General features: G+C 43.5%; 1 protein-coding gene across 2 annotated transcripts; it reads left to right on the top strand.

The window, feature by feature from the left end:
* The first annotated feature begins 2,073 nt into the window (after window positions 1–2,073).
* Window positions 2,074–22,808, top strand: PROSER1 (proline and serine rich 1). Of its 2 annotated transcripts, none has more exons than XM_083506694.1 (14): window positions 2,074–2,198; window positions 5,327–5,434; window positions 6,246–6,311; window positions 7,817–7,885; window positions 8,869–8,963; window positions 9,297–9,390; window positions 10,518–10,628; window positions 11,629–11,712; window positions 12,728–12,806; window positions 14,019–14,114; window positions 14,594–14,638; window positions 17,636–19,346; window positions 20,168–20,315; window positions 21,133–22,808. In XM_083506694.1, the coding sequence occupies exons 2-14, from the start codon at window positions 5,390–5,392 to the stop codon at window positions 21,262–21,264; spliced, it is 2,775 nt and encodes a 924-aa protein (XP_083362820.1). In that variant the 5' UTR covers window positions 2,074–2,198; window positions 5,327–5,389; the 3' UTR covers window positions 21,265–22,808. The 2 variants fall into 2 exon arrangements, with proteins under 2 accessions (XP_083362820.1, XP_083362819.1); XM_083506693.1 differs by lacking the exon at window positions 2,074–2,198 and adding an exon at window positions 4,881–5,030.
* The last annotated feature ends 2,079 nt before the right edge of the window (window positions 22,809–24,887 follow it).

The following is a 24,887-nucleotide window of genomic DNA, read 5'->3' as shown; positions in this document are numbered from 1 at the left end:
GGCAACGGCTGCCCAGAGGACTCCCATGGAGAGGAGGCTGAGGGAACACTCCACAAGGAAGGATGCTCAAAAAAAGGTGAGAGGCTGCCCTGCAGGCAAGGGGTGACAGCTCCTGAGCCCCACAGGGTGCCGCAGAAAGAATGTAGTTGGTCAAGGGAGCTGTGGACCCCAAAAGGTTGAAAACCTCTGGCCTAGTGTGGAACTGGGACTGGGACACCAGGGTTCAAATCTCCACTTGGATTGTATGACATTGGGCCAGCCATTGGTTCTCAGGCTAACCTACCTCACAGGGTCGTTGTGGTGATTACAGTGGTACCCCGCAAGACGAACGCCTCGCGAGATGAAAAACTCGCAAAACGAAAGCTTTTTCGTTTTCGAGTTGCCTCGCAAGACGAATTTCCCTATGGGCTTGCTTCGCAAAACGAAGCTTGCCCCGGGGACAGCGGGTCTTCTCTTTTGAAGCAAGGGGCGGCGGGGAGAAGCGATCTTCTCCCCGCAGCCCCAGATCCGGGGACAGCGGGAAGCGCTTCCCGCTGCCCCCGGACCTCTTTTGAAGCAAGGGGCTGCGGGGAGATCGCTTCTACCGGTGCTCCGAAGCCGGGCGGGGGGGAGGGAACACCTGCCCCCACCGCCCAGCTTCGGAACGCTGCTCCGAAGCGGGGCGGGGGGGCCGGAACACCTGCCCCAGCCACCCCGCTTCGGAACGCTGCTCCGAAGCGGGGCGGGGGGGCGGGAACACCTTCTGAAGGCAGACGGGGGGCGAAAGTCTTTGTCCCCCCTGCCTGCCTTCCCAGGGGCTTTTAAATCGCCCCGGACAGCGGAGAAGTCCTCCGCTGTCCCGGGGCAATTTTAAAATGCCGCCCGCCAGCATTTTAAGATCGCCCGGACAGCGGAGAAGTCCTCCGCTGTCCCAGGGTTTTTTAAAATGCTGGGGGTGGGAAGAAAAGCCCTTGTTCCCCCCCCCCAGCCTTCAGAAGGCGGTTTCCCTAGGAACGCATTAATTGATTTTCAATGCATTCCTATGGGAAACCGTGCATCGCAAGACGAAAAACTCGCAAGACGAAGAGACTTGCGGAACGAATTAATTTCGTCTTGCGAGGCACCACTGTAAATGAGGAGGGGGCAGAACCATGTATACCACCTTGAGCTCCTTAGAGAAAAAGGTGGGATAGACTGTAAATGCAATAAAGGAATCCTCCCAGGTGAGGCTGCCTTTCACCACCTTTTTAACACCCCCAGGCAGTGTTCAAAACTCCCATTGTTCTAGGTGCATTTCGCAACAGGGAATTTCATTAGTGTGAACAGTTTGAGCCCTGGGTGCAGTACTGCGCCTAAGATTTCAGATTCAAAATTGCAAAGTGGAAGGAAAGGAGTACCTTTTTCTGCCTCCCCACTTCAGCTACTCTCTGAAGACTGGAGAAGAGACCCTCTTATGAGGGGCTTGGGCAGGGGAAGGACTAGACCAGGGGTCAGCAAACTTTTTCAGCAGGGGGCCAGTCCACTGTCCCTCAGACCTTGTGGGGGGCTGGACTATATTTTGGGGGGGGAGGGGAATGAACGAATTCCTATGCCCTACAAATAACCCAGAGATGCATTTTAAATGAAAGCACACATTCTACTCATGTAAAAACACGCTGATTCCCGGACCATCCGCGGGCCGGATTTAAAAGGCGACTGGTCTGGATCCGGCCCCCGGGGCCTTAGTTTGCCTACCCATGGACCATGTGAAAAATGAATATCATATTTTAGCTGCAGTACATTCATTTTCAGCTTTGTATTCTTGTCATAAAAAAGCGCGCCTAGCCATTCCATTGTGGCGCCCATAACTTAGGTTTAAGGTGCCACTGAGCTCCTAGTTTTCCTATCTCAGTTTCTTCCCAGGGAGCCCATAAGCCTCGCTGAACACAGAGCTCTGCGTCCTCAACAAGACGCGGCCAGCCTCTTAATAGCCTCCTGAGGGAGAGGGGTGGGCGTGGCTGACTCCAGGAGCAGGTGCGTCTCCTCCTTCCCGGCATCCACTCCGAACGGAGGGGCGGGAGGAAGGCCTCTTATGGCGGTGCCTGGCTGGTGATGACATCAGGAGGCGACGAGTCGCGAAGTTTGGCTCCGCGCGGTGGGGGCGGCTGGGGGTTGCGCGCGGGTTGCCTTGACGCCGGCCAGGGGCCGCTCCTCGCCTGCCTGCCGGGCCGCCGCGGATGGTAAGCCGAGCACCGGCTGGAGGGGTGCGGGGAAGGCGGGGCTCGAAGCGGCCCCGAGCCGTCCATAATGGGCTTCGGGCCTGCCTCCGCCGCCTGCTTCGGGTGCTGCAGCCTTGAAGCGACGCGGGGCGCGGACTCCCGGAGCCGCTTCCCTTGGTCAGAGCGGCAGCCCTGAGGCACGTGTTTCCCGGGGGTAAACGCCGCTAAAGTCCAGTGGGACTAAGTGCCGAGTAAGCGTGACAAGGGTCGCCCTTCGAGTTCTCGGTTAATCCGGAATTCGTCGTGCGAGCCCCCTGGGGATGGAGTTAAACCCCGTTGAACTCAGTGGCATTCGAGTCACAGCAAACGCGAGACGTGTGTGAGCATGAGGTTTTGTTCAGGTTTATTCGAAAGCAAGTCCTCCTGGACTGAGGGGAGGTCCTGTGCCCTGAATGGCAACCTTTAGCATAACCGTCTGTTTAAAGCCCAAAATGCAGAAGCTGGTTACAGATAGGTAGCCGTGTTGGTCTGCCATAGTCAAAATAAAAAAATTCCTTCCAGTAGCACCTTAAAGACCAACTAAGTTAGTTCTTGGTATAAGCTTTCGTGTGCATGCACACTTCTTCAGATACACTGAAACAGATGCAGAAGCTGTTGGTGCTGGGGTGGTGACGAGGGCAATTTTTCATTTAGGTCATCAGAGGGACTTCTATATCGAATATGGGGAACTTCTGGACCCCTGGAAGTACAGTGGTACCTCGGGTTACGTACGCTTCAGGTTACAGACTCTGCTAACCCAGAAATATTACCTCGGGTTAAGAACTTTGCTTCAGGATGAGAACAGAAATCGTGCTCCGGCGGCGCGGCAGAAGCAGGAGGCCCCATTAGCTAAAGTGGTGCTTCAGGTTAAGAACAGTTTCAGGTTAAGAACGGACCTCCAGAACAAATTAAGTACGTAACCCGAGGTACCACTGTAGTAGGAGTACAACTGGTCTTGTTCCTGGTTGCTGCCTTTGCTGGCTGCTGCTGATGGAACAAGAAGCTGGAGGATAACTGGTTTCCCATCCTTGCCCTATGAAAAGAAGCATTAGAGGATTCTGCTGGGCAGTATCAGTTGTTCATCACAGAGACGATCCCTTGAAGCAGGTGTGCCCAAGAAGCTTGGTGATTTGCCCACAGAGTGGCTCAGGTTATACTAGTGTGTGTTCACTCCTGGTTGTGTTTGGGTTTGGTTCAACTTCAGTTATTTCGAAGGTGGAATTCTGAAATGGTTTTAGTGAGAATGGTTGAATCAAACTAGGCTGCGATGAGTATCATGCTGGAACAGATTGGATGTTGTGTTTATGATGATAGAAGAAAGTGTGAAGTAGTGAGGGAGGAGATTGAAGTAGCAGAATGGGCAGATTTTACTTACTCCCTGAATTTCTGAATATTGATAACCCACACTCTACATTAGCCTCAGGAGTTTTGAATATCATCATTGGCTTTGTAGAATTCCATTCAAATATGATAAAAACAATTTGTGCATTCAGTACACAGAAGCAAAGAAAATTGCATGCTATTTTATATAAACACTGCTGCACAAGCATGGACTTCTGCAAGAATGTCCTCAGCCCTGTTCAGCCTGCCACAAAACATCTCTGGAGTGTCAGGGGAACCCCTCCCCCCACCAGTGTTGAGGATGATCACCCAGATCTCTAACGAGACATTGCAGGGTGTGTGGAGAGCTGCACATGATCCCTCTTCAGTTACTCAGCCCAGTTACAGAGATAAATGGGGCATTGTGAAAGGGCATCAAGCCTTGATGAGCTGGGAGGGATTGAAGGTGATAAGGTTTTCAGCCTTTACCAGCGATTACAAGATATACCAAAGCTCTGTTTGCCTGGAAGTAAGCCTCATTGAATTGGGACTTACTTTTGTGTAGACAGAATTGTGTTATGAGACTGGAGTTCTGTGATCACTTTACTCAGGAATAAAATCCATGGGGTTCGATCGGAGCCATTTTTGGATTGGGCTGTAGGTAGAACTTTTAACAGAAGAAATGGTTTAGCTATGTGCCCTAGCTACATTATAATATAATGTCAAATGCCTTATCTTTACCACTGGTTGGATACAAAATTCTATAATTATGAGCACCTTAGATCTATGCTTTCCTTTTTTAAAAAAGAGACAAATGGAGGATTTTGGAAAAAAATGTTTCAGGTTAGATCCAAAGAAGTGTGAGGAGACCCTCACTTGCACAATGGAGCTTTCATAGCTATTGCTCCCTGCAACAGCAAAAAGCTCCTAAGGGTTAAAGGACCTTATGAAATGGCAAGAAGTGGGTGGGGCTCAGGATACTCACAGAATTTGGTGGCAACTTCCCTTGTATCAAGAGAAGTGTCATTCTGCACATGTAAGGCCCTTTTGGATCCAAGTTATAGTACTCTTTGAAGAATTCAGGAGTTCTTTTAAAATACTAGAAAATGTTTTATTCACATGTCCTAATTGCTTGCCTTCAAAGGTTCAGAATTTACTAGGAGAGAGGCTTCAATGTAGATCTGTTTTATGGAAAGTTGGATAGTATGTCACAGCATTTGACAATAGGAAATGTCACAAGAATGCTCAGCATATTAAATAAACTTCCTTTAGGAGGTGTTAGCTTCTACTGAGTTCTGTTTTTTCTGTCTTTTGGATTCTACCTAGAAATGGATGTCCTTGAGGGCTCCATGGAGCGACATTGGCAGTGCAGTAATGTTAAAATAAATAAAATATATCTGCTGGCCTTCTTGCTGCCAATCAGCATCATGCAGATTCTGTGTTGTGCATCTGAATGAGTTCAAAGGAACTGCTGTTACATTTGAGAAGGCTTGGGTAAGTTCTTTTATGACGGAAGGCTGCTCATTTTGTAACTGTTTGAGGACATTGTGTATTACCTTGAGCTTGAGGACAGTAACATGCCATTTTTCCATGCTGGGGCTAGGAAATACGGCTTCAATGAGAGAATGAATAAAGAGTTTTGGAATTACCTTTGATGCAAATATTTCAGAAGTTGAGGCTCTCTCAGTGTTAACAATTCCCCATTCTAAACTTAGTGATGAACTTCATGGTCAGTGAGGTGCACAGTGTGAGCAGGAATTCACATTTTATTTTATTTGTTTTTTCAACAGAAGGCAATTCTGCAATAAAGAGTGTCTGGAACTGACAAAGGGTTACAACTTGAAGAACGCAAGATGGATAAAAAAGCATTTGAGATGGTGCTTGATGAAATTAGAAAGGTAATTAGTGATTAAACCAATATAACAGAACAGCTCAACTGTAAAAAATGTAAAAACATTAGTCTAGGAAAGAAACTTTATATTGTGCAAATATGTCTTCTATATTCTGTTACAGGAGTTCTGTGTCTTTAACATATAACATAACATTTAAATGGCATATAATGCGCCTTCTTATAAAACCAGTAATAAAACCCAGGATGTTAACAAGAACCCATTGGTCATTGTGGGGCTTCACACATCCCACCACTGCTTTGGTTACCCTTACATTTTGTTACTCAACAAAGCCCTACTCTGAGTAGAACACTTGAAATTAATGAACCTAAGATAGTCATGTCCATTAACTTCAGTAGGCCTACTTTGAGCAGGGCCAGTGTTGTTTCTAAAGATACTTTGATAGGATTTATTTCATACTAAGTATGGTAGCAGTGCAGAATTTATAGGAGGAATGAATACCTTTTCCATTTTCTTATGGGCAAACCTCCAGGCACCACGTACTTCTGGTGGGCAGGGCCAGAGACAAAACTGGGTGGAAGTGGGGGGCAAAAGTGCACAGAGTAACTGACTGATTCTTACTTTGTGCCCTGGGTTACATTAAAGCCATGCAAACATAAAAGGTTTACACACATACAATGTAATCTAGGGAAGCCAAAGGCATTATCAAAGTTCAAGTACATTCCAGCCAGGCAGAAGTATCCAAGGAAGGTACAGAGAAGGCCTGGGCCTAAAGTGCTATATGCTCTGATTTCAGATAGTTTTACGCCTTCATTACTATAGTTTTGCAAACTAACCTATGGTTTTTTGTGTTTCATAGGCTGTGTTGATGGAATACAAATTGAAAGCTATTGAATATGTACATGGATACTTTTCTAGCGAACAGGTAATGCTGAAGAACAAACAAGTTGTGCAAAGCTCTGGAAAGTATTGCAAGGCAACTGTCACTACAGCAGGGGCTCTTCAAGTGTTGTTAGATTGCAACTCCCTTCATCTTTGGTAGTTGGCCATGCTGGCTTGGAACTCTTGGGAGTTGGGAGTTGAACAACAATTGGAGAGCCACAGCTTCCTGATCTCTGTGCTGCAGCATGAATAATTCTGCTAAAGGTGCCTTGTTTTTCCTCTCAGCTTGGGAGAGTGAGATGAGTGTAAATGTCAAGTTTCCCCCTCTAATTTAGGGCCCTACCCTGTGAAGCAAGAAAATTGTATATTTATGAAGCCTGATTCTGTGCTCTGCTGGGTATGGGTGAATTTCATGCTCCAGTAGTGGGACCAGATCCTTACAGCAGGGGTTCTCAGACTCTGTGCCCACAATGCCCACTTTAGACAGCTGGAAATTACTGAAGTCCACCGGTCACAAAATGGTGGTGCAGGGCAGAGCCAGTCACAAGATGGAGTCAGTTTCTGAGCAGCTGTTAGATACTGACATTGGTGGTTTCTACAGTTATCTAATCCACCTATGGAAATTGCTAAATTCTTTACCACAGTTTTCTTTTCATCAAGGAGCACAGATGATCAGCTTTCTTCAAGTCATAGTACTGTGAAGTTTTAGGTAGAATCTGCCGATTCAGAGGCTCTAAACGGAGAAGTCTTTTTCTTTCATATTTCACCCCCCACAATGCCTCTTAAAATATCTTTACTCATTTTCTGTAATTTCTTCTCCTTTTATGTTTGTACCTTATTCCCTCCCAACTGACAATTTCTTTCCTAATTCCTAAATGTTCCTGTTAGATTCACTGCTTCCTGCTATTACAGCTTTCTTCTCTTCTCCACTTTCTTTCTATTTTCAGTTTATTATTAATAAATATCTCACTTTCTGATTTCCTTCCACAACTCCTCTAACCCTTTTCCCTCAGAGGAAGGAGACCTTCCTTTCCTCCTCCTCCTGCCCCCCCCCAACTGCCCAAAATATTTGTCTCCCAGCCACCTTGCAGTGTCAAGGAGTCAGTGATGCTGGCACTGGTCCAACCAAAGGGCTGTGGAATAGCTAGGGGACAGGATAGGCAGACAAGTGAAGAGGCATTGGGCAGGCTGTAGCATCTAAGGTCCACTGTTTGAGAAGTACTGCCTTACAACGAGGTAGATGCTGCCATGAATGTAGCTGCATCTGCATTCAGATTTCAAATACAAAAAAATAGCTTATTAAACTGAGGTTCAAGATTTGGATAACTTTGAAATTCCGTTTCTAAAAATGTTCAATTGTGTGGTACTATTTTAGATTTAAATTTCGCCAAACTGGTTCACAGCTATTAAAGAATCAACGAAAACCATTCTACAAAAGTTTCTGAGAAAACCTTTTTACTTCTAGCTGCAAGTGATGTACAAATGTGTGCATTTGTTCAGTGACAGTTTTTGCATGAGTGATGAACTGTCGGATTTCTTTCGTTGCAGATTGTTGAATTACTGAGGTACTTTTCTTGGGCTGAACCACAGTTAAAAGCAATGAAGGCATTGCAACATGTAAGTTTTTTCATTGAAGCAGTAGATTTTGTTGAATTGCATTTCTCTGGTCTTATAGCCGTAGTAGTATTTACTTGGTTTCCAGCAGCAGGTTTGGATTGGACTACTCATTCGTATTATCACCGCAGTCCTTAAAGATGACTTCAAATCCTGATTGTGCATGATTCTGACATGCTCACTTTTGGGGGGGCCGTTTAGCCTCCCTGTTCAGCTAATGCTGCGTATTCCATCCTATTCTCCCTTCTTTGTAAAGGCTAGCTGAGTCAGTATTGAATGTTTCAAATACTGTGGCTTGTATCCAGAGGGTTTTCCCTTCCACACATCTCCCCTGTGTCTGCCAACTTCTTCTCTGGATTTGAGAGGAGTGAGGGAGTTGCGGGCAAGTGGAAAAATTTGGCAGAGAATGGGATACGCAGTGGGGAGGAAGGGAAAGCTCAGTTGCCAAAGCGATGCAACCTTTGTTGTGATCTCATGTACAGTCTGGTGGTAGCTTGTGTGTGCTGTGGGCCTATAGTTGGAAATAACATTATACTTGTAAAATGTCTGTTCTGCTGCAGTGTAGTGGTTAGACCTACAGTAGGTGACTTTCAGGTTCTCTACTGCCTTTTCATGCTGTCATTATGAACAAAAGCCTTGTTCAGCAAGCTGTTGAAGTGTTGGTCTGTACCCAGGTAGCCAGCATTTAGTCCCATCATCTGGAGGCTGCAGTTTCAGTCATCCCTGATCATTGCTTATGCAGGCTGGGATTGATGGGAGTCGCAGGGCAACAGCAGGATGGGCACCACATCAGTTACCTTTGATTAGTCTGTGCACTCTGATCCAATCGTTGGTTGCCAAAAACTCAATGACCTTTTTTCTTCTTCATGCAATTTTTATACCACTTGATTGTAAAAAACAACAACAACCCTTAATGCGGAAATGTGAGTCTGTAGCTAATGTACGTGAATAGGGATTGCTGAAACTTTCTTTTCTTTTCTTTCTAGAAAATGGTTGCTGTTTCTGCAGCAAAAGTGGTTAACATCCTGAACTGCTTCACTTTTAGCAAAGACAAGCTTATTGCACTAGAACTGTTGGCTTCGTAAGTATTGGCTGTTGATTAGCATTCCATGCAGACTGTTACCGTTAGTACTAGCATATGTCCTCTTGGTGTTTTGGTTTGATGGAGGCTTGAATGGTTAAGATCCTTGACCTCATGGGCTGTGACTGGGGGGGGGGGAGGGTATTTTCTTGCACTGATAGCTTATTTGTGTGTGTACATTTGTATAGTACTGGTCCATCTCCTTTCTGTTCAAATTAGCTTTGTTGTTATGATTATGCTGCTGAGGAATATTAAGTAGCACAACTGATAAATACTATTGACTTATGCATAAGAGCTGCTAACAGTTTCTAAACATAGTGCTTCGTTTTATAGCAATATTATTGATGCTCAGAATTACCGCCTTATTGAAGATCTCTTCAGAACTAGCATGTCTGAGAAGAAGAGATGCAGGAGAATTCTTGAACAGGTATTACCTCACGGCTGCATTCATGAAAACTTTGAAGCGCATAGGGACAAAATGCATGGTTTTGGAGGTTTTCAGGACATTGCATGATATTGTATGTATCTCCTCAATACAAAGAGATTGAGTCTATGGAGAAATTGAGAATTTCTCTACAAGTTTTGCATTCTCCCTTGAATGTATAATTTGCCCTTGTATTGTCAGTTTGCTCTGCTGCCACTATGGGGCTGTGGTTCTTTGTTTTAGACCTGTGGATTTTAAAAGATGCACTACTTCAGTTGCACAAACAAGTATGAGGTAGCTCTATGAGGCATTTCATTGACTGGTCCCATGATGAGTAGGAATTGAACCTTTGGACCAAGTTTATGACTTACCCAGTAAAAAAAAAAAAGAGAGTTTGGATTTGATATCCCGCTTTATCACTACCTGAAGGAGTCTCAAAGCGGCTAACATTCTCCTTTCCCTTCCTCCCCCACAACAAACACTCTGTGAGGTGAGTGGGGCTGAGAGACTTCAGAGAAGTGTGACTAGCCCAAGGTCACCCAGCAGCTGCATGTGGAGGAGTGGGGAATCGAACCCGGTTCCCCAGATTACGAGACAACCACTCTTAACCACTACACCACACAGCCTATTATAATTTGGAATGCAATACATTGCTGTAAAAATAGGAAAGTCAAATAATAAATTCTCATGTTTGAGATAATTCAAAGCAAACAGCTGCAAATAGCTTAAGGCGTCTCCAGAGTGTGGCAGAACATCTCTTCAAAATCCCTAATATGAAACTGCTGCACCACATGACCTTTCCCCCAGGGCGAAGACCCATGCTTAGTGCAGGATTTCCACCTAAGGATTATGCTAATCCGGTTCAAAAAGATGTTCCACTGGGATATGTCCACTGGGCCACCATCACCCAGCTCTGCTCTAAGGGAATTATCAGGCCTTAGAGAAGGGGAATGGAGAGGCAGTGGCTTGCGAGAACAAGCCGTCTTGGCTGTACTGAAATGTTCATGACACCCTTGGAATCTGGTAGCTTTACACCCATTCTTGTATATTCATAAAGCAGGCTATTTTGCCACCATTCAGTATAGTTGTGTTGGAATCTAATGCTGCCCTTTGTTTTGTTTATATTGCAGGCTTCCAAAGCAGGGTGCAAAGCACCTCACGCTATGATATCTTCCTGTGGCATGATTCCAGGAAACCCTTACCCAAAAGGAAAGCCCAGCCGCATAAATGGAATTTTCCCAGTAGGATCTTACTGAATATACTTGTCATTCTCATTTGGGGGATTGGTGGTGGAATATAAAAGTAGCATTGCTACAATAAATTGCCTACAAAAATGAAAGAATAACAGCAAGCCTGTCTTCATCAGTATTGGGCAAATAATAAAAAAGAACGTTTTGTTAAAAAGATAACGTAATTCCTAATTTGTTTCTCTTTAGTTAAAAAACAACAACAACAAACAGGCCTCATTATAGAGAAGCATATACTACTTGGAATAACTAAAATCTACTTGGAATAATTGGTTTTGAAGAAGAAAATAACCAGTTCCTGTTAAAAGCAGAAAACCCAAAAATCATTCCAATAGTAGTTCTCTTGAGAAGAATTGCACATGTATTCTCCCACCATGCAAAGGGGGAGCTGTGCCATGCCCTCCGCGTTGGGCATGACCAGTAGCACATCCCACTTGTGTCTGCTTTCTTAAAGGGCAAGTGGCTATGGGAATGGGGATGTTGCACTTTTAGCTGTGTGCATCAAGGCATCCTTGCAACCTGGAACCCTGCATGATCAGAGTACTCCAGGTTGCATCAACACTTTTATTGTAAAGTTTTGTGGAACCCCTGAGGGGTGTTTGTGGAACCTAAGGGTTCCACAGGACCCTGGTTGAAACCACTGCCTTCGAACGTGTGGCCTGAAACTTCACTCTGAGAGCATGTTTACTCAGAAACTATTCTACTGTATTCAGTGGGTTTACTTCTAAGTGAATGTATAGAATTCTAGCCTTAGTTGCTTAAATGTCACAGAAAATCTTAATTTATTCTGGTGAAGCTGTCTTTCATGGTTCCGTGGGGGTGTTTTCCTGATAATGGGTGATAGGCAGACAGTTAGAGCTACTCTAAGTATATCCTATCTATCTATCCATCTATATCTGTCTCTTACAAATGCCCCTGTGCTTTCTGTAACCCACATTTGCTTTCCACACAGTAGAGAGCTTGGCCTTTAATAGTGGGTACTCCTTTTTTCCAGGGGTCACCTGTCAAAAAGGAGAATGAAGACTACACTAATGAAGGCAAGGGAATAGCAGCTCGTATCCTTGGACCATCCAAACCAGTAGGTCTATAAAATTACATTTTTATAAGCTTCATTATTAGGGTTGCTCCTGTTGTTGAAAACAGAAGAGAGTTACTTGGGAGAGAAGTAACAGCAGGGTGAAAATGGTGCAAGAACAAAAAGGGACTGTAATAAAAATAGTTTAAAAGAATGAATTCTGCATGCTTACAATGTAAAGTTTGGTGGTTTTTTTTAAGGAAGGAGGAAGGAGAAAAGGAGGTGGTAAAGATAAGTTTCCAAATACTGTTTGAATGCAATGAAGGAGAAGAATCAGTGATAGTGCATTGTATTCACAGCTGAACGAATGTCACAGAGTTGGCATAAGCTGACTATTTCTTCCCTGGTCGCCTCCTGAAAATGCTCCATTGGAGGTTAGGGGACCATCCTGAATTGTGTGGTGGAAGAAGTGGACATTCCAGAAAAAAACGAGCAGAGACTTCTTGGATTACTGGCCCAGCTAGTTCAGTTCTGTCTGCAGTGATTGGTACTGGCCCTCAAGAGTTTCAGACAGGAATCTTTCCCAGTCCAACCTGAAGATTGCAAAAAGAGTTGAATCCTAGACCTTTTGCCTCCAAAGCATGTGATCTGTTGCTAAGGTGCAGCTCTTCCCTACAGTTGGCGAGATTAGAAATTCATGAGTTCAGTTGATTTGTTCATAGCAGAAGGGTAGTGACTCAAGAAGTCTCAAATATATCTGAGAGAAGGTTTTCCACCGTAGAGTTTAAAGGCAGATAAGTCATATCAATTACTGGTTATTGGGGCATGTTAAAGGCAAACTGCACTGTAGGCAGTAGGCTTCCAATGCAGAAGTCGAAACCAGGTAAGAACGCCTGTGAAAATGGTCAGCTGGAATTTTGAGAACTGAGCAAAATGCACTTCCCTTCAAAATATTTCAGTAGTGAAAAAAACAATATATAATTTCTGGTCCAAAATGAGGGGGGGATTTACCATTGCCTTTGCAATAGATTAATGTGTAAATGTTCAGTTTTGACAAACTCTTGTCCCTCTTGTTTAGGCCCCAGCAACATATAATCCACACAAGCCTGTTCCTTATCCTATCCCTCCTTGTCGACCACATGCAACCATTGCACCAAGTAAGCCCATCATTCCTGTTTGTTTTCTGTGATCATTTCCCCTTTACACTGTGGAAGAATGTTCACATTCTCGAAAGGCAATACCCTCAGTTATTTTCTTAAATATGTGCTTCAGATCTCTTGCTGTTTACACTATTTGCATGATGGAGTAAAATTCAATGACTTTCATAGCTCTCCTCTAAATTTTGTCCAACTTGTTAATGTCCTTCAGTTGTGATGTTTGCAGCTCAAAACAATTCTCCATAGATAATTCTATACCTGCTGAGTCTTGGAGCTGATTCTCCTACTCGTTTCTGCTTCCTACCCAGCCTAAAACAATCCCTTATGCATACTTTATTGACTCTTAATGAGTAATTAAACTGAAAGAATAGTTCCTGCTTTGTTTTTTGAAAAATCAGGAGCAGTGAAAGAAAAATGAGATTTCTGAAATATTGGGGCGCAGTTGCTTGCAGGGTTTGGACATTTGGGTGGAACAGCAGAAATCCACTTTGCTGCTAGTGTTTGACACCTTATACCTGCCTTTTCATAGTTTCTCATCTTAAATTAAGTATTTCAGCTGAATACTTAATGACACTTTAATCTGTTAAAGGAATACTGAAAGCTCAGGATATTTTTGCAGGGGGTGGGGAGTTGATGTAACCTTTTAAATTAACTAGTTTAGCATTGAAAGCTCAGGATTCTGTGACTGCTTGAGAATTCAGTGTAAGGTGATATTCCGCATGCAGTTTCAGCCGTTCAAACAACTTGCTATATTTATTTCTTCATTTAAAACAACTGCCTTCTTTCACAAAGCCAATTCAAGGTTTACGTAAGAGCACATCATACCGGAAGTAAAAAAAAAAAAAAGAGTATCAAAATATTATCCGATATATCAGCCATGGAGGTAAACATTACTAAAATAACATAACGGGGTTAAGAAAGCAATGAACAAGCCTTTCAGAACAGCCGTGTCTCTGCCAGGCATTTACAACAACAAAGTGTTGGGATCTGATGAACCTCTATTGAGAGGATGCTTCCTGAAGTATGTGCTTCTGCCTGCTCCAGGTGGCTGCCCACCATATCTCATTGGCAGTGATATCTGGAGCAAGGGTAGGAATGAACTTATGGAAGAAGGCAGCCTGTAAAGTATTGAGTAACTGATATGCTGTTTGGAGTTGACCTGTGAAACTTCATTACACCATCTTTGTTTGCCTTCCATTTTCTTTTCCTTAGGTGCTTACAACAATGCTGGTCTTGTTCCACTGGCCAATGTCATAGCTCCAGGCTTGCCAGCTCCACCACCATATGCTTCTAGTCATGTAGGAACAGGTAAAGCAAGAACCCTACAAAAGTCCTGTGTGTCCTGGTTACACACCAGCGTCACCAATCGGTGGGAGAGTCTGTGCCAATGTCTTGGGCCGCAAGCCTGCTCTTGACAACTAGCAAGTCACTGTCAGGCTCCCTCCCTCCCAGTAATAGTTTCTACAGGGTGGGAAGTGTGAAGAGATTCGCTTCAGAATGGGCTTGAGCAGGGGTAGCCACCATAAGACTCTCCAAGTGTTGTTGGACCACAGCTCCCATCATCCATGACCATTGGTCACGCTGGCTGGGGCTGATGGGATTTGTAGTCTTCTTTGTCACAGGTAGGCAGGAATGAGAGGAGTGGCCTGGGGTGGAGGGGAAGGCCTCCCATCTCTCAAGGCATGACGATTGTTAAAATGAAAACAATGAAAGGGAGGTTTTTTTTAACAGCGTGGTAGTCTCAACAGAATTCTCTTTTCACCTCATTAATTATGTTCTTTATGTAGAAAATGAAGAGCTTTCCAATCAGACAAAATCTTCCCAAAGCCAAGGTAAGCTGTCCACTTGCAGAGACAAGCTGTAGCTGTAGAAACCTAAATGCATGTGGTTGTGAGGATGATAAACATTATTAATTCTGCTGAATGCTGCTTTTTTTAAAAAAATAATAAATCCATTTGTATTTGAATAGCAGCAAATGTTAAGGTAAGGTACTTACTATGTTCCTGAGTGTTGGGGTTTTTTAACCAGTTGCTTAGAATTTCTTTTTCTGATGCTATATCTAAACCAGCACTAAATTCATAAGTATATGTCATGATGAGGTACAGAAGTACCTTTCTTAGCCCAAATTGTTAGATACATAAAACTTTGGCATGTGAAAAAATTCACTGCTACTGTCTATACTTGCTCAATTTTGATGCAATAATATTTAATTAAAACCTACTATCATCTGGTTTTGAGCACTGTTGAATAATTACAACGGAAGCACTTCAGAACCTATGTTTCTATGTATAATTTGGTGGTCCCTGTGAGTGAACTTAGCTTCATTGATAATAGTGAATTCTAAATACATAATGGAATAGACAATAAACGTGGACCCTAAAGTGGTATTGTGTTAACATTTTGCAATACTTGAGGGTGGGGGAGGAGGAGGTGGTTTTTATAGTTCAACCCATAAGTTAAAAGTATTTGTTTATCACAAGGGGACAAAAAAACTAGTACCCAGTTGAATTTATTGTATTTAATTTAGGTAGGAGCTTCAAGTTTCTTCCCTTCCCAGAAAATGCTAATAGCCTCATTTCAACTGAATCACTTTTAGTTTAACAGGAAATAAACATTGGGGTGGTGGTGGGGAAAACATCCATAAAACATGTACCTTCCTGACAGTAATATAAGCCACTTCCTCTTTCATTTGTTATTCCCAAAACCCTTTATTGTGGTAGAAGCTCGTGTCTTTCATGAGCTTGGGGCACAGTGCTGCTTTGCATGCTATCTTAGAAGTCAGTGGTAACCGTTCAACATACAGTGTAGTGCAAAAAAAGACTCTGGAACATCAGGTTAGTGAGGGCAGAACCTGCTCCCTATGGCCTGAACAGCAGCCTGTACTATAGCATTTCACTTACTGCCAAAGAAGCAAATGACTGCTATTGTCATCTTTGGCAGAGAAATAACAAGGTACACAATCAAAATAAGGCCAGATCTACTGAAGTCTCCATTTTTACAGCCCCCGCCCCCCAAACAAGTGAGCACATTGAGTCTCCATGCCTGGAGTAGAGAGTGAGTGTCAGCAGTTTTGATGCTACCAAAGCAAACTTCAACTAATGTAAAACGTTTTTGACATAGCCTTGCAGGAAAATTGGAAAGCATTGGTGACAGCAATGGCTGCAATTGCTTAGTAAGATTGCTATAAAGAAAGAGAAGTTGCTTGCTTTATCTCCCTGTTTAGCAGAACTAGTCAAAGGTATGTTTCATCACCTAGTTGCTTATCAACTACTGCAGCACTTTTACCCAGAACTAATGGCCAGCTCCCTATCTTCACCCCCACTATGCTTTTTTCATGTAATACTGTTTTTCCTTTCCTGTTAAAACTCCCACATTTCTCAGGTGTTGCGAGTGCAGCATGACCACTTAGGACTTTTGAGTGCCTTCTGCAAGCAATTCTACTTTCAATAGTATTATATAGAATTTAGTAACTGAAATTAGGTTTGCGCATCTATTTAAAATATTTATAATCTGCCCGTCATCTAAATTATCCCAGAGCACTTCGCAGCACACATTTTGTTCTCATTGAAACACAAAACTTGCTTGAAAAAGTGTGTTCAGATTAAATTTGCTGCCATTCATTCCCAAAAATTGCTATCCTGACAAATTCTGCTTAACCACAGAAAGTGGAGAGGACACCTGTTTCCAGGGAGAGGAGGAGATTCAATGAAGCACAAGTGTCCCTAAGGCATAGCTGTCAAAGTTTCCCTTTTTTAAAGGGAAATTCCCTTATTCCGAATAGGATTCCTCACAAGAAAAGGGGAAAGTTGACAGCTATGCCCTAAGGCTGCCTCCTAATTTCTTAACAGTAGTTAATGAGTAGTATTATGTCTGCCCCAGCCTTGTCTTGAAAAACTAGGATTTTGAAGTAAGAGAATGCATATTGTATGCCTAAGGCAGGTTTTGTGAACCTTTGACCCTCCAGATGCTACTAGACTACAACTCGCATCATCCCTAACCATTGGCCATGCTGCCTGGGGCTGATGTACAACAACTGGAGGGCCAAAGGTTGTATATGAATGTACTCCTTTGCATTCCTCCTTTTAGTCCTGATATGTAAGGCTAGCTAGACCCTGGAAAGTACAGCAACAGGAGATACAGACAAATGAGGGACCACTGACAATATATTGCTGGGTGACAGTACTTGGGATAGCAGGAGAAAGATGGGCCAATATATATTATGGCATGATGACTTCCTAAACATAAGAACTCCTTGCAGACTCTGCCTGTATTTCTGAAAATATTTTTTAGAAAAAAGATGGCTAAACATAATTTTAAAACTAAGAGAGGCTGAAATCCAGCTATTTCTGATACCAAGAATAAAATGTGTTGTGAATAATTTTGCTCTTCTAATGAAGCTAGTACAAAAGGGCAGGGCTTATTTCTCAGTACTAGTCCTGATTGCTAGTTGTCTGGCAACACATCTGGTAATCTATTCAATATTTATTGTATGCATAGGAGAAAAATGGACATCATATTTGGTAAAAATGAATGGTGGGCCTTAATTTTTAAAACAACCATGTAGTTAAACTGACAGCAGCAATCATGGAATATGAAAGTGAAACTGATATTTATATTTGCTTGTCCTACAGTTATTCTTTAACAATGCAAAGAGCAATAAATGAGCTAGTGTTTTGTGTCTCATTTTGCATACCATTTTACTTCTTGCAAGTTATGGTGGTAGCATCTTTTATTTTGCTGTTGTGTAAACTGTGTTACAATGCATTCATGTTGAATACAAGCATTTCTGCTAGTTTCCAAGAATTCTTACCGGTTTTGTTTCTTTCCAGCTTTTGCTACACAAACGAATCATCTCTTTACACCTCATGGTTCTAACCCTGCTGCTACTCCAGCCCCAACCCCATCATCTGTTAAGGCAATAAGCCACTCGTCGGCACTTACATCGCCAACCATCCCAGGGATAAGCATGTCCACCCCTGTCCTTCCTGCCTTCTCTGGGCAGGTTATCTCTTCGGTCCACCCATCACAGCCATCGACTCCCACCCCTACTGTCATCAAATCCCATTCGCTGCCTGGTGTTCCTGCCACATCTGCTCATTGTGCTACCTCTGCTCCCCTCCCTTCAACTTTTTCTGGGCTGGCTTCTGTGCTGCCTGCCACAGCAGCTCCACAGGGGCTCTCCACGCCATGTGTCACTTCTGTACCGAGCGAAGCTTTTGCATCTGCTTCTACACCATTTGCCAGCCTGCCCTTTTCCGCCGCATCTGTCACTGCCTCAGCTAATAACCCTAATTCATTGTCATCTGCTTTTGCTGGCCTTCCTTTGTCCTTGACCCCCACTCCTCAAGGGATAGCTAGTCCCCTTCCGTCCGCCATTGCTGGTTCTCCTGCCACTAGCCTGCCGTGCCCACTTAACTTGCCCAACCCACTCCTGTCGGTCTTGAAGGGATTCCTGTCCGTAAACGATAGCTCAATAATGAATTCGGCTGGGCTGCCTTCAGCTGTGACGGCTGAGCTTGCCTCTCTATCTGGTCTTGCCAGCCAGAATTCTGAAGCCCCCTCTTCGTCCAGTAACAAATGTTACACTCCAGCTGCTACCTCTGCCCTCCAGCACCCTTCCACTTCAGGGCTGTCCATTTTCCCAGGGCTTCCATCTCAGCCTGGGGTTAACAATAGCGCAACGCCCCCAACGCAGTCCCCTTTAACCGCAGGGCCGTCCTCCATTATGCCCATCAGTTGTGCTTCCTCAGCTGCTCACGCCCATTGCCCAAGTCCTGCTAATCCCGAACAGCAGGCCTCATCCGCACCAGCTGCCACAGCAATTCCTGCGCTGGTCAAAACGGAGCCCACCAGCCCTACAATTTCAGGTTTCAAAGGCCCTTCCCATTGTTCCGGACCTTCTCATAGCACTTCAGGCTTGTCAGCACTTGGCCATGTATATACCTCCACTAGTTCCTTGCCAGGCAGTTCCCTGAATCCAGCACTCTCTAGCCTCTCCTCCTTGAGCTCTTCTCTCAACAGCTCTCCTTCCATCGCCCCGCATGGCTCATCCGCTCCTATAGCCCCAGTATATAACGCACTTCCTCCATTCACTTCACTGGCCAGCAGTTTTGCTTTTGCCGGCAACCCAGCACTTACCCCAACGGGGTCTCTCTTGCCCATTCCACCTACGACTACATCAGGCATTCCTGCTCCCCATGTGAGCTCTGCGACCAGTGCCCTCCCGACGCTCATTGCTTCAGCGGCTGCTCCAGCTCCCCCATTCCCCCTTAACTTGTGCAGCGCCGTCCCTTCGCTGTTTTCTGTTCCTCAAGTACCTCTAGGCTCATGCAGCTCATCCTTCCCTCCTTTCCCTGTCTCTAACACTCCCTCTGTCACTCCTGCTCTCCCTTCTTTCCCTGGGCTCCAGGCATCTTCTACAGTAGCAGCAGTTGCACCACTGCCGGCAGCTGCCACAGCCCCATCTCCGGCTCCAGTGCTGCCAGGGTTTGCCTCGGCCTTTAGCTCAAACTTCAACTCTGCACTGGTTGCACAGGCCGGGTACGTTGTTGCTCCAAGAGGTCAGGGGGTCTCTTTGGCAAATTGTTGATTATCTTTAATGGTGGTTGTGAAGTTCTAAACATAAGGATAATGAAGTATTGATAACTTGCTTTGAATACCCTGTTTCTTAGCTCTCTGTGTTGCAGGCTAAATTTTTGAACTCGGGCAGAGACCTGTCTATAAGTTTGTAATTTCCTTTAAACTTACCCTACTAACTTGATAAGTACTGGATGTCTTCCTGCTAGAGGATATATGGCTCTTAAATTTGTACTAGGTTCTTTGAGAGAAGTCCTAAAGTAAGAACCAACAAATGTGGCACTGGGCTGTATTTTACACATATCTGTTGCCTGAGGTAATCAAATTCCAAATATCAGACATTGGCAAAACAATCTCCACATGGAAAATCCCTCTTGGCAAAATGATAACTGGTCTATTCAGTGCTTGGGCACACAAATTTGTGCATACAGTATTTAAATTGTAAGAGTTATATGCCACATAGTGCTAAGGTGAACATTCAGTTCGAGCAAGGCTTTCTCCTTGCACAATCAGATTTTCTTCCCTACCTCTTCTCCCCCTAAATTGGTCCTGAGGGTTTGCCCAACCCCCCCCCCCCGAGCAGATTTGGGGAAAGCATGGGATGTGCAGGGAAAGAGGAGGGAACATCCTGTTGTGCTAGTGCCAATCCTTGCACTAATGCAACTATTTAGTTGTATACGACCTTATGATCATAGCATAGAATCTAATCACTATAATACACTTTGTATATTAAACTGTTGTCGCAGTGTCTGAAGTTGAACATGTTCCACCTTTGATTCTTTTAGCCTGACTTCCGGGCTTCAGGCCCCTGGAAATACAGTTTTCCCTGGACTCCTCTCTCTTCCTGGCATCCCTGGACTTGCCCAGAGTGCTACACAGTCTTCCCTGCAGGAACTTCAGCACAGTGCAGCTGCACAGTCTGCATTACTGCAGGTAAATACAGAACATAAAAGGAAGATGTAGGCACTGTATGCATTGGTAACAAAGGACAAGAAAACTGCAAGAACGCCATGCTAAAGGTTCCAATTCCTACAATGATAATCAGTTAAGGAGATGTCTGCAAACGTATATGCATGCTTGGTACTAGATTATAGGAACTAGGGAAGGAAAATCTGGGCTCATTTTATATTAGCAGAGTGGGGTCAGAAGGGCTCTTGCAAGAATCTTAGTCCCCAGCCTCAGATGTGCCATCCAGATGTCTTTTGAGCCTTTTGTGGTTAACTAGCCACTTTTAACAGGTTTCTTCCATAACCATGAGGATAAAGCATGCTATTAAAATGAAAGTGGCATTCTAGACACATACCCCGATTTTGTAACAACTCTGATCATTACAAGCCCTGTAATGCTTGCAGTCATTTATGCCTCAATATGTTTTATCCACCACACGAAACATTCATTTACTTTCATAGCGTTTATATCCTGCTTCATCCCATGCGCAGGACAGCTAATAGTAAAACTATCAACCCAGCTCAATTAAAATTCTATATAAGAGGCAATGAAATCTATGTTTTCAGGGTTGGGAGAGTCTGAAAATGCAAAATAAGTTTATTCAAAGATGTAGATCGTTTCGTTTGCCAATAAATTAGTTTAAAACAATCTTCTATAATCATCCTTATTTAGAAATTCTAAATTTTGCATAAACTAAATAGGTTAAGAACCAAGTATGCAAATATAAACAAACTAAGAGGAGCAAGGCCCCTGCTTGTGGTCTTCTTTTAAACATCTTGTTTTGTTTTGTTTTTCTTTAAAGGCACACACTGCGTCTGCTCTGGAGAACTACGCATCCCAACCAGATGGTTTTACTACATATCCCCCTGCGCCAGGAACACCTGGAGCCCCCTTTTCCTTACAGGCAAGTCTTCCCCAGAGTGGATGGCAATAAAGAGCATCTGTTTCACCTGCAGAGAAACCGCTCCTTGAAGAAAGCAGTGATGGCTTGGCAAAGTCCCTGATGATGCTTCCATTGAAGGCTTTTGGGGGGTGAGCGGGGAGGAAGGGAGACATGGACTTCAGTGTGTAGCACTCAAGAAGAAGAGAAGAGGATTCAACGTAGCTGTTATTTCCAGGCTACAAGAAACTGGACTGTTTTTTAAAAAACTTTTTATCAGTAATACAAAGCACTGACAATTTTCTATTCCCTTGTAAGTAGAGGAGGTTGAGAGCCTTTGGACCCTCCTAGGAACTTTTAAAAATGCAGATATTATTGATCCTTCTTTTAAACTAATAATTTGCTGTGGTATCCGTGTCACACGTTCTCCTCAGGATTTATTCTCTGCAATGCATGTTGTATGTATCTTTGATAAAAAGGAAATGTAGATCAGGCTCCCTCTTCGCACATGCTCAGACAATACTCTCTTCAAGTATTAGATCTTGTGTGTCTGCGAAACACCATTCATTGTCATCCTCTGATCCCCTGCCTTTTTTTTTATTTTTCTACCTTTCCCATCCAGATCCACTCAGATAATCGTCACTGGAAGTAGTAATATTTATCAACTTGAACTTATTCTACCATCCTACCATCTATCAGTATTTCTTCACTTTTCTAGGATGCCAGGAACACTGCTATATATAGATATATTGGTTTTTTTTAAAAAAAACTTTATGCAAGACCAGATTTGAGAGTACAATTCTTTTAGGTCGTGTAAGAGATCATGGTTTGCATTTTGTAATTAACTTGTATTTTGTGTCCCATTCATGGTAATGGCTCTAATATATCAATTATGTATCAAATGTTGCCTAAAATGTCGAAGACCTGCTGATTTGTGAACCAGGTTTCCTTTTTCCTTTCCTTTTTTTGGCCGGGGGGTGGGGGTGGGGTGGGGGGAGTAAGACGAGAACTAGCTTATAATGCTGTACTGTGGATAAGAATGAATTCTGTGGTTAAATTCTGAAAATGTAAATCTATGAAACATATACACAAAATAAGAATTGTACAAATGAATGAAACTGGGTTTTGCTTCCCCCAATTACACTCCAGGTTACAGATACCAATATAAGATGAAAAGTTTAAAGAATTTCCATCTCTAGCTAGGAATTTATGCAACACAAAATAGGCTCTTGCTATATTAATGAAGTGCTCTATACTGTTTAGCATCTATAGCGATGAGTAGAAAAGCCACAATATTATATCTTTTTAAGAAAATATTGATCATGTTCTAGAACTTACAGTAGAGATGATACTTGATTTTGTGTTTTTAATGTGAACTCTAGGTGAGAATATCTTGCTGTGCATAGCTTAACATCCCTTTTTTCTAAAGATGGGAGTCTACTGGAAGGTAGAGCCTTTCCACAAATGAACAGGCATGAAGAACACTAATGTGTGTGTATATATATCTGTATTTTTATAAACTTTTTTAATAATAAAATGTGTAGCAATGGTACACAAGTTTCTAAAGTAGACCTGAATAAAAAGAAATCTTTACAAAACTTATGTCTTACATAAACACATCCATGTGAGGTGATTTACCTAACTTAAGGCAAATGGTGTGTACTGCATATAGCTTTTGAGGCAGTAGGGCCCCTGTAAAACACAGAAATTCATTGGAGAGTATTAAAAAGAGAGAAGCTTGAAGAGGTGAGCTTCTGATTACATTGTGGAGGTAAGTGCCCAGACTGAATTGAATGAAGTGGAATTTTATGGCCTGTGTGGAGCAGCCACCGCTGAGATTTTAACAATCTCCAACAGCTGAAATATTTCAGGATACAAAATATTACACATTTTGAAGGAGAGAGATACAAATCTCCCAAGCTTTTCTTTTAATTGTAGCATATGTAACAAGCCATTTTCTGGGTGGTGTAGAACTACCCTTACACTCATGACGTCCATTTTAAGAGATGTAAGAAGGTTCATTTTAGAGGAGGGAGAAAGGTTGTTTTCTGCTGCTCCAGAGAAGCGGACACAGAGCAATGGATCCAAACTACAAGAAAGAAGATTCCACCTAAACATTAGGAAGAACTTCCTGACAGTAAGAGCTGTTCGACAGTGGAATTTGCTGCCAAGGAGTGTGGTGGAGTCTCCTACTTTGGAGGTCTTTAAGCAGAGGCTTGACAACCATATGTCAGGAGTGCTCTGATGGTGTTTCCTGCTTGGCAGGGGGTTGGACTCGATGGCCCTTGTGGTCTCTTCCAACTCTATGATTCTATGATTCATTCTTATGATCATGGTTACTAGAAGAGTACATTGGACTACACTGTAGAGAGAAATAATGCTGCTTTTAAACAGCAGAGAAAGTTAGAATTAAGGACTACAAAACAACTCTAGATGGGTAATGCACTTCTAGAATACCCAGGAATTGTGAATTTAGAATGCACAATTTCCCTGGTTCCTTAGCCTCCCAAGACAACATATGGGCAACATTTTGTTGCCCATGTGGACAAATGAGCAGGTTAGAAGCCACATAGCCATCCTCTGTAATTCTACCCCCAGTTCCTTTCTTTGCCTCTCCAAGAAAATGAGGGCTTCTTCCATTAATTCAAAGTCTATTTGTGGAATCGCTGTTATAACCTCAGCTGAGTCCTTAGTGGGAAGGGTGGGTAATACATATAATAATCTTGTATTGGTTTTTTTTTATTGTGGGCTTATCTTGCTAGTTTTATTAGCAGTATTTATCTCCCAATTGGGACGCAGGTGGCGCTGTGGGTTAAACCACAGAACCTAGGACTTGTCTATCAGAACAGCGGTTCGAATCCCCGCAACGGGGTGAGCTCCCGTTGCTTGGTCCCTGCTCCTGCCAACCTAGCAGTTCAAAAGCACGTCAAAGTGCAAGTAGTTAAAAGGTACGGCTCTGGCAGAAAGGTAAACGGCATTTCCGTGTGCTGCTCTGGTTCGCCAGAAGCGGCTTAGTCATGCTGGCTACATGACCCGGAACCTGTACGCTGGCTCCCTCAGCCAAGAAAGTGAGATGAGCGCCGCAACCCCAGAGTCGGTCACGACTGGACCCCTAATGGTCAGGGGTCCCTTTACCTTTTTATCTCCCAATTAAACAAATAAAATCTCAGGTCCATGGTCAATGCTCCATAGCGTTTAAATCCCACATGTTGACATGAAAAATAGTGACTGCAAGCTATCACGGCTGTCTTCTGCTTGACATCTGTTGCCTTGAATGCAAGGTTTCTGTAGAGAATTTTAAGCAAAATTTGTGTGCTCTTGTTTCTATCAAGTGCATCCTATGCTTGAATAAAGGGAAAGCTCCGTCGTTTATTTTGGAGGGGGGGCTCAGGACAGGCCATAAGACCTGCACCAGCAAGTTAGTACTTCCATGAGGCTGGGGAATAGAGTGACCATCATTGCTCCCCAACATGTCTCTTCTCTTGCTACCAGCCTCCTCTGGAGTAAGGCTATGGGAGCCAGGCTGTATGTCATCTGGCTTCCCTCTGAACTGTATTTAAGCCAGGCTCCTTGGAGTGCAGGAAGACCAGAACCAGAAACTTTATTGTTAGTTAACTCTTGTTTTCCTTTGTATTTAAATACTTAAACCTAGGGCTATTTTGTTTCAATGTTGAATT

The sequence above is a fragment of the Podarcis liolepis genome, assembly GCF_965112155.1.
Source record: "Podarcis liolepis genome assembly, chromosome: 1".
NCBI lineage: Eukaryota > Metazoa > Chordata > Lepidosauria > Squamata > Lacertidae > Podarcis > Podarcis liolepis.
The sequence above is the reverse complement of the archived record's forward strand: the minus strand, read 5'-3'. Positions and strand labels throughout refer to the sequence as shown.

Excerpts from the sequence above, each read along its gene's own strand:
- PROSER1 (XM_083506694.1), top strand. The coding sequence starts at position 5,390 with ATGGATAAAAAAGCATTTGAGATGGTGCTTGATGAAATTAGAAAG. Across the intron at positions 6,312-7,816 it reads GATACTTTTCTAGCGAACAG|ATTGTTGAATTACTGAGGTA; the intron begins GTAATGCTGAAG and ends CTTTCGTTGCAG. Across the intron at positions 8,964-9,296 it reads GCACTAGAACTGTTGGCTTC|CAATATTATTGATGCTCAGA; the intron begins GTAAGTATTGGC and ends TTCGTTTTATAG.